This window comes from Onychostruthus taczanowskii, unplaced genomic scaffold (assembly GCF_017590055.1).
Source record: "Onychostruthus taczanowskii isolate IOZ18803 unplaced genomic scaffold, ASM1759005v1 scaffold23, whole genome shotgun sequence".
In the NCBI taxonomy this organism is placed as follows: domain Eukaryota; kingdom Metazoa; phylum Chordata; class Aves; order Passeriformes; family Passeridae; genus Onychostruthus; species Onychostruthus taczanowskii.
In genome coordinates this window covers 4,318,670-4,328,162 of record NW_024499573.1, presented here as the reverse complement: position 1 = coordinate 4,328,162, position 9,493 = coordinate 4,318,670, and the positions used below count along the sequence as shown (strand labels likewise).

General features: G+C 37.0%; 1 protein-coding gene across 1 annotated transcript in view; it reads right to left on the bottom strand.

Moving 5' to 3' along the window:
• Positions 1-5,989: 5,989 nt before the first annotated feature.
• PRKAR2B (protein kinase cAMP-dependent type II regulatory subunit beta) overlaps positions 5,990-9,493 on the bottom strand; it is a 75,129-nt gene continuing 71,625 nt past the window's right edge. The window contains exon 11 of the mRNA XM_041405370.1: positions 5,990-8,193. Coding sequence (XP_041261304.1) covers positions 8,060-8,193 — 134 coding nt within the window. The 3' untranslated portion in view covers positions 5,990-8,059. The remainder of the gene's footprint in view (positions 8,194-9,493) is intronic.

Genomic DNA, 9,493 nt, shown 5'->3' with positions numbered 1-9,493 from the left:
AAAAATTAACACAAGTTCAAGCGAACTGGTTCCCTGTTTGGTTAGTGGCCACTAGAGGGAATGCTGGATTGTTGTTCCCACAGGTCTACAAAGGTAACACAATAAAAAACGAAATTATACCATATTTGTATTTGGCATCACAACACAGTTGTTGGCACGTCAGTTTGAGATTTGCCTTTTCCACGAAGTAATAGTTTGCCTGTCAGCAAAGTCATTGCATCTGTAGGCACTGCTTGAAGACAGATATTACTCTGAAAAACATCCAGTATCTTCTGCAGTGTGAACTGGAAACTCTTACTCTCTGTAAGCAAGCTTAGCTTTAAAGAGAAGTAGAAAAGTGAATCTCATGGAATTTAACTCAAATCTTCTGTGCTTAATGACCTTTACATATTCCCAATTTGAAAATATTATTTAAATAAGTGCCTTGAGGAAAATAATCTTAAAAGTAACACTGAGATTCAAATATTAAGTGACTAGACAGCTTATTGTAATATCAGCTGTCTACCCCACGTCCCACAAGCTCACATTTTGCCTGTATTTACAGTCAGGCTTTTTCTAAATAACTGATACATCTTTATATAAGAAAGCTTTCATGACATCCCATGTCTAAAACACATTCTTTTAATAAATAGAAAGCAGGTAAACCAGGAACCATCTTTTTTACACCACTCCACAATAAAATTAATTTTAAGGCTGTGTTTCTTCCCCTTCTTTTGATCTCCCTAACACATCTGAACAGCTTTAGGCTCTTTGGAGAGACATCTAAGCTTCTTGGGCATTTTAATGCCTTTCAGCCAGATCGAGGCGGGGCAGAAGAGCTGGGCATGCAGATGCCTCCACTCTGCAAAGTGCCTTCTGTGCCTGGGGTACAGCCCTTGCCATGTAAAACTCACAATGTGCTCTTCTGAAAGTTCCCTCTGACACAGTGGGGAGATGGAAATGGCAGAGGCCTGATCGAGCAGCTACAGGAGATACAAAATCCTGTCTCGAGTCCCATCTTCCTTCAGAAGTCTGTTGGCCTAAAGGATATGAATCTTCTTAAGGAGCACATTTCCACCCTGCTATGTTCTTTTTGGACCCAAAACAAAATAGCTTCAGAGCTATTTACTGTGAAGATTCACAGTTCTCTACAAAAGCTTCCTGCACGAGTGTTAGCTGTGAAGCCCAGTCCTCTGAGATCCACTGGCCCAGATTCCAGACACAGGTCTAGACAAGTAAATACCATTGCTGAATTAGAGCCTCAGTATCACACTGGAATCTATGACATACCCAGAGAGCACAAAAATATGAATCCTACCGAAGATTGAGATTAAAATCTTGTAAAGATGAATGTCTGAACTGTTTTGAAATTCTAAAAAGAGACATATAACAGCTTTCTTGTTTTCAAATCTACCTCTCCTTTGCATACAGTAAGTTAACATTTACTCAGTGAGGATATAAGGAAAAATAAGTGAAGGGACAGGTAGTCCATGCAGTAGATGACAGCAAGACACACAACTAGCAAACCTTACTCACTAACCCCATTGGCTCAAGGCAAGTGTGTCTCATATAAATTTCAGAATTAAGATTATGTCAATGCCATCCTCCTTGCTCTGAATGCCTGGTCTCTAATTAAATCATTAGTCCCCCTCCACACACCCTACCTCACCTTACTCCATGCCCAAATGAATGGGTGCTCAGAGAATGAATCAATACTGTGTAACACAGGCACTCTTGGTGGCTTTGCTGATTCAGTTGCTTCTGCTGTTGAAAGAGGCAGAAAATAAGGTGGGGGATTGGGAAGTGTTAGTCTTGAGTTATCGTCACATTACGGGTGGCTACCAAGAAGCACTAAACAAACAGGAGACTACAATTAGAAAATACTGATTAATTTGCATCCTAGCTATTTACCTCTTAAAATTTCCAGGCACGAAGAAAAGAAGCCACCAAGCTGATTTTTAAAATAAATAATATTTCAGTCAAAGTTGTATCAGTAAAATATATGTTAGATATTGGGTTTGTGCTTATCTCCACTTTTAATCCCTCCTGTCCCAAGTCAATCCTGCCCTTGTAACACGGGTGTTACTGCTGACTCTCTGAAATACAACATATCATTATTTTAATCCTGCTACAGGAGCTTTCACATCAGCATGTAGGCATCCACCCTCAGTAATTACCTAAACAGTGCCCCAGACATGAGAACTCCACTCACCAGAGCTTCCACTCTGTGCCAACACGGCAGCCTCTCTTCTGCAGCCATTCTGTCTCTCAACCAAGTTTTCTCCTCACACAATGACTTCTGTATCTCCTAAAGCTATTTGTACTCATTCCCTCTTCCAATGGCCATTCGTGGCTAGCTGCAATGGTGGCTGGCTCTGTCCTCATCCCTACAGACATCCCACACTTCATGTCCTCAATCTCCTCACAGAAGATGCTCTTGGGAGTGAAAAGCAAAGGAAAAAAAAACTTGTTGCTCCCAGGAAAGAAGTTATCTCTTGAGTGCTAGAAGAGAAATTTCACTTGCCTCCTGCAGTGACTCAAATTGAGGAGAAATAGAATAAATAACAGGACAGGGATTATTTTTTTCCCCTTCAAAAACTGGTCAGGAATCAATGAGAAATTTATTTCCTGTCATTATGGCACAGAATCCAGTTTAAACTAAAATTTTTACCTATAAAAATAAAGACTAAAACTGAAAATAGTATTAGGAAAAAAATAAAGGCTTCACATATCACAAAACAAACCAGAAGAGTGATAAATAAAAAACTCCTCCATCCCAGCTCAAAGCTTGCAGAAAACAAATCAAGACGAGATTACAGAAAAACCACAGGTTTCCTCTGTGCTGGTTGGTAAATTAAAATGCCAGTGAGTGTTTCTGGGCACTGGAATACAATCATCTGTACTGCATATGATTAATTTTAGAATAGCCCTTGTGCAATTTTTGCTCAGGCCAATAGGTAATAATTTTCAAATATGATTTGGGATCCACCATAGGCCAAGGACTATACTCAGTTGGCCATCTGTATATGGCCACCCCATATGGAAAGCTGAAAAAAAGCTTCCTTGACAGCTTATAAATGAGGCCAGAGAAATCCTGGAAAATAGTATGAATGTTGGTCATTCAGTGTGTCAGTACTAGCAAATAGTCTCCGGCACATAAAATTTCCTATGACAGATACAGCCACACAGATGCAGCCAAAAACCAATGGTACAGTCTAGCTAAGGTTGCTCAAGATAGGCACACCACCTGACCCCACAAGGACAAAGCAACAAAGAGAAAAAGAATACAGAGCTTCTCGGTAAGTTGGATGGATTTTTCTAGATAAGACATTTATCAGAATTGAGTTTCCAGCATCTTCAGAGATGTGAGGGAGCAGGTCCCAAAGGCTCACTCAGCTGCCAGGAAATAAGTCATCCACAGAGACCTGCACAGAGCATTATTCTCTCCCAAAACTTCATAGCTGCTCAGCTGAAATAATTCAATACCTTCAAAGAAATTACAAAGTATTCATATCATGAATTAGGCTATTTTTAGACTGTCCTAATTTAATTTACTTCAGTAAGAAAAGGTTGAATCAGCAGATACCATCACAATGACCTAGTAGAACCTAATGGTAGAGTTTTTATATGGCTTTGATTGGGCAGCTTCATTTATGTAATAGTTTGGGCTTTGTCTTTTCCCTGTTCTGCCATACAGACACAGGCCTCTGCCAGTTCTCTGCAAGGAACACAATACCCATGGTATTCACACAGCCATGGCAATGCCAGAACTGCACCCCAGCTCATTTTGATTTGCCATCAGAGAAGTGGCAGGGGTGGGACAAAGAGGATGAGGAAGGGAGAGTGGCTGCCCAGCCACCCAGAGCACAGTGTCCCAGCACAGACCTAGCCAGTCACTCCACTCACCTTATATTCCCTTAACTGCCCCTGGCTCTTCCCCTGGCTGCCAGGAGAAAGATCATTTTGAGGGAAAGAAATGGTGTGAAGGAAGAGACAATGCTAAAATCTAATTTTCTATGGGCTTTTCATACCCTACCAAGATTATTCAGCTTCCTGTCAGTCCATGAAGTGAGAGTGTACAGCCTGCTAAGCATCTTTCTGAGCCAAAAAGTAGATTAAGAACTTGGAAACAGCCTTGGTATATATCTGAAGGAAATACAACTCTCAGAACAATTTGAAAATAATCCTCAATTTTGTAAGACAGTCAACAGCACAGATGTGTACAGACTCAGTATACAAACAGGGAGTTCCTCCCTGGAGTCACAGTTGACAACTGCAGACACAGGAAATTATCTTAGAAACGAAAAAGAAAAAAACCTATAAAAGACCTATAATCATCACATGTATGATTGGAAAAGAGCTATGTGTGATAAAAAGAGCTTTGAGCTAACATAAAAATTTAGCAAGTTTTTATGTTTAGCAGGAACTTTAGCAAGAACATGTAAAAATGTCTATGCTAAGGCAAAATTACTTCCAGGAAGCAAATGCTATCAGATGCAGTAAGCATCTGAAAAAAAGAAGACTAAGAGTTTCCAGGTCTGTGGACAATGACCAGAAGATACTGATTTTGCACATTGGTAACTCTTGATACAGAATAAACAATAATATTTGTCATGGCAAGCATGCCATGGACTACAAAATGGTACAATCATGACACAACTATCATAGGCTCACCTTACAGAAAGCTTAAAGCACCAAACATTTCAAGCAAAACAAAACCAAACCACCAAAACAACAACAACAAAAACAAACAAAAAAAAAACCCCCAAAACAAAACAAAACAATAAAAAACACAAAAAAAAAAAAAACCCCCAAAAAACCAAAACCCTAAACCCACCATTCCAGCAAGGAGCAAAATAGTCTTAACTGAATAGAAAAGACAACATGAGGGAAGAAAATGGAGTGATAGTGGTTTAGGCTGTAAATGGTTTCACAGAACTCTTTAGAGGCTTCCCTCAAGACTTCCATAGTTAGTCACTTCTGGACCTTAAACAGGAAATCCAGAAGGGAATGATTTCAGAAATGTTTATTTCAGATAAATTTGAATTAAATCTCATGGAGCACAATGTCATTTGACATTTAAAAAGTGATGGCATCAGCAGTAGGATCAAGGAAATCTTGCTCGTCTCAGTGTTTGTGTCTTGTGATCAACTTCAGGGCTGCAATCAGATTGTTTTCCCCATGGTTAAGGCATTTATAAAAACCATTTGCTGTCATGTGGATTCTCTTCTGGTTAGTAAAACATATGAACCCATGAATGCCTCTTATACAGGATTTCTCTCAGGACTTTCTTTCTTCACTAAGTGGGGAATATTTTCAACAAACTCAATAAAAATCTTAAATAACAGAAGAATCAGGTAGCTTAAGCACGGACACAGTCTAATAAGGTTAACCTGACACAATGTTGTTTAAAATTATTAGAATTGTCTACTTTTTATTGAAAGGTCTGTAAAAAGAATCAGTAACTTGATATGATTTCATTCTTAGGATTAACACTCACCACATTTATGACATGAAGCCTGGCATGTTTGAAGTGTACATTTGAAGAGATCCAGGAGAAATCCCAAATGCTGACAGATGAAGGATATAATGATTTGGATGAAACTTAAAAAGTGATAACATGTTACTGTTGGTTAAGCCCCTCTGAATTTACCAACAAAGAAAATTCCAGACACCATCCAGTGCCCAAGAGCAGCACAATAAAACTGCTGCAACATGAAGCTGTATTTTGGGAATCAGAAAACCCAGAGTCTCTGATTATCCTAAATTTGTTACTCCACAGCTTTTTCCCAGCTATAAACTACAAGCAAATCATCAAATAAAGTAATTATGACAATTGTTGCATCAACACGTTGTCTGAGTACACAGAGCATCCACATAATGTCATTTCTGAAAATCAGCATGAAAGTGTTAAGAATTATGACTTTTTTTAAAATAAATGAGCATAATTAGGTCACTTGTAACTTTATGGTAATAGAATTAAAAGACAACAAGAATATCGACAAACAGATTTTTATATATAAAAGTGTTGTTTATTGTAAGGAAACTTTAAATATAACCAACAATATTGAAAATATCATGACTGGCATTTATGGCCTTGATTGTAGTTTACTGCCATACAAGTAATTTCTAGCATTTTTCTTAATCACATCAAGCCAGTGCAAAATATAGGTAGCTTTTAGAGATTAAGCATACAGAATGACAAGAGTGTAGATCTTGGTTACCTGATATTTCCTTCTAGTATAACAGGCTTCTCTTTTTCCCATAAATCAAAAGTACAAAGGCAAGTTATCATATGTGCAATTATTCATACCAGGTTTCTAAGTTAAAAAAAAATTACAATTGTAAATTTTGTTCAGATTGTATTTTTTTAGAAATCTGATTTATAATTTATACCATACTATATGATATAAATTATATATTGTTATCATATTATATAATCATAATTTCATATACATGTATGATTATATTAATTGTCAGAACATATCACTAACTGTAGCATAATGATTACATCAACATACACAAATATATGGCATTAGAAAAGTCATTATCTAAGAAGGAAAGATGGTGTTATTCAGGTGTTTGAATCAGGGCACAAGCAGCCTTCCTACTCCTCTTGCAGTGTCATTTTGGCAGAGCTGCCCATCACACACTAGCTGTCCATGAACATCAACAGACAGGTCAGTAAGCAGGACTGAAATTGGACTGTGTCTGACATTTCCAGTCACAGACCCTGGTAAGCAATGAGCCCTGTGCTCATAATGAAGATGATATTCTCTCTCCTCAGTCTCAGAAGGTATCCCATGCTATATGGCTGAACACATTATTTCATGATGACCTACAGGTTTTTGAAAGCAAGACATGTTAGCTTTAACAATGACAGATGTGTGCAAAGCTTTGGAAGTACTGATCTTTCAAATTAAAAATCTTTTTGCACTTCCTGTTAAGGATTTTCAAGGACAAGCTTAGTTTAGCATGGCTTTTGATATCAATCACTTCAGTAATTGACTCTGACCTTTGATAGCTAAGATTAGACTGCAGGAAGAGAGATATACAGAGATCATTTCACTTGAAACAGAATTAACAATAAAAAAGGTGAGATCTAAAAAAAAATTAACTAGAGAATAAGCATAAATAGAGAAGACAATGCATAAATATAAAATAAGGGAGAAGGAAAACAATATAGGTTATGTATGATTAGGTAGAACATGACAATGACCCATGCCTTTGCTTTAAAAGCATTAAGGTTAATTTGTCAGCTGTCCTCACTCATGTACAGAATTCATATAACTAATAAAAAATGCAGTTTATTGCAAAAATATGCAAGTCCTCTAAATTGCATAAGATATTACAATGTCGTGCTGAAACATGACATATTAAACAAGGAGGACTTTAAAACAATTACGAAATGTTAAAAACCAGATTTGGGTCATGAGCGTTACACAAAACGCATTGTCATGCTTTATCTTATGATTAATCTTGTGATTCACTACATCTGTGATAAATGCAACATAAAATTATGACAACTGTAATAGTCAAAAAGTAATATCTACTGTATATCTTCTGTAGTAATACATATAAACACTTTGTGTGCACTAATACTTTCAACATATCACATTCAAACTAACAGTCTTTCCAGAAAAGATGTAACCTTTTTGAAGAACAGAAACTGGTTTAACAAGTTCATCACATGTGGGGTTTTTTTAAAAAATTTATTCTTTAAGGAAATGCTGTGTTAAAGGACTTGATTTTCAAAGGTGCTGTGCTGCCACAGGCCGTCCTTATATCAGATAGAACCCTCAATACTGATCACTTTTAAAAATCAAGCCCTCAATTTATTGAATTGCTATTTTCTTTACTAGTATATCCACTGTCATAATTTAAAAAAAAACCCCAAAAAACAACAAAACAAAAACAAAAGAACCACCCAACCAAAAGCAAACAAAACAAAAAAAACCCAATCCCATTCTTAAAATCACAGAAAATGCTTGGCATCTATAGGAAGAGAGACAATTTTTCAGTGGACTAACCACTACTGTGCTATATTCTCACAACAGATCTTGTTGCTCCAATGTTTAGTTCATGCACTGGTGTCAGCAATGTCCATGTTTGTTCCAAACAGAGCAACTAGCTGCTCTTCATAGTTCGCAATGTTTCTTTTCAGAATTTCCATACAAGGTCCCAAAAGCCTTTCAAATGCCTGCACATCCATAACTAAAAAGGATAAAAAGGGAGAGAAAGAGAAAGAATATTATGTGCTCATCAGTAACAGGCACTCATGCTGGTATTTATGATATTCCAGTGTAACAACAGATAGTACTGAGGCATATTCATTGTTCACACAGGAGGGAAATGCTTACCTTAGCAAGACCAAGATCAGCCAACACACTGCTGTCTTGAAACTTCAAAAATAAACTTGAACTTTTTCTGTTCCTTATTTTGAAAATATTTTCATATTAAGATATATGTTACCCAATAGCTTGTGAAGAAGTATGAAGGGGCCTGGATTCCTTCACAAAATAAAGTTTTAAGACTCATGATATTTCAAAAAGCCACAACAAAGTGTTGTTGTTGGCTGTATCCGGGCTCTATCAGTCTATTTCCTTGCTCTTTTTACGTGCTTCCACCCAAAGTGAAAATGTAATTAATACTTATTTTTGCAGCAAAAAGTTGAAGACTGTAATTCACACACAATGTCAGTGCACAGCTAACCAGAATATTTACTTTATCTTATCACATAATGTGATTCTTCATAGTTCCAGCCAATAGGTCAGGGAGGAAACTTCATACACTTTCAACCTGCTGGCCAGTAATCTCTTGTCTCCTGAGAAATGTTCAAGATCTCTGCTGTTTGGGAAGTGCCAGTGCTTTGTTATTCAGCCATAATGGATAATAACATTCTTCCTGACCACTGCCTGTTATTCTTTCCCATCTGTCCTATTTTTGATCTCTGTTGCCTGATGATTTCTGTGTGTTTTGAGTTAGGAATTTTAAAAAACAGAGAAACTTTTTGGTTACTTGGTCATCAAATCATTATGCAGGAATGCCAAATCTATCTTTGCAGTTCACAGTTTTGCCATAGTTAGGAGCTTAACATCAGACCATGAAAAGCAATGGATGTGAAGGGTTGTGTACGAGCACAACTCCTACAGTCTTCACTCTTCCTGTGCCTGAGACTACAGTGTGATGGGGATGACTACATTAACAGCTGATGAAGACAAAAGAATTTTTTAAGAGCTTAAGTCATGGGGATAAAAAGGCACAGGATTTTTAACAGAATTATTTCTTAGATGAGTCAGTCTACTGAGAAAAGAAATACCTCACCTTTCTGCAGAGTATTAGACATTTATCTATGGCTATAAGCAGTTTGCAGCAATACTCTGTACTGTCCTAAAAGAATTTTTACTTCCATACAATCAGAGAAGTATTGGAGAAATTGTGTGTAATAGTATTTATCAATTTTAAGTGATTTTTGCAGATAAATAATACAAATAGTAATGCACAATAATAGGTG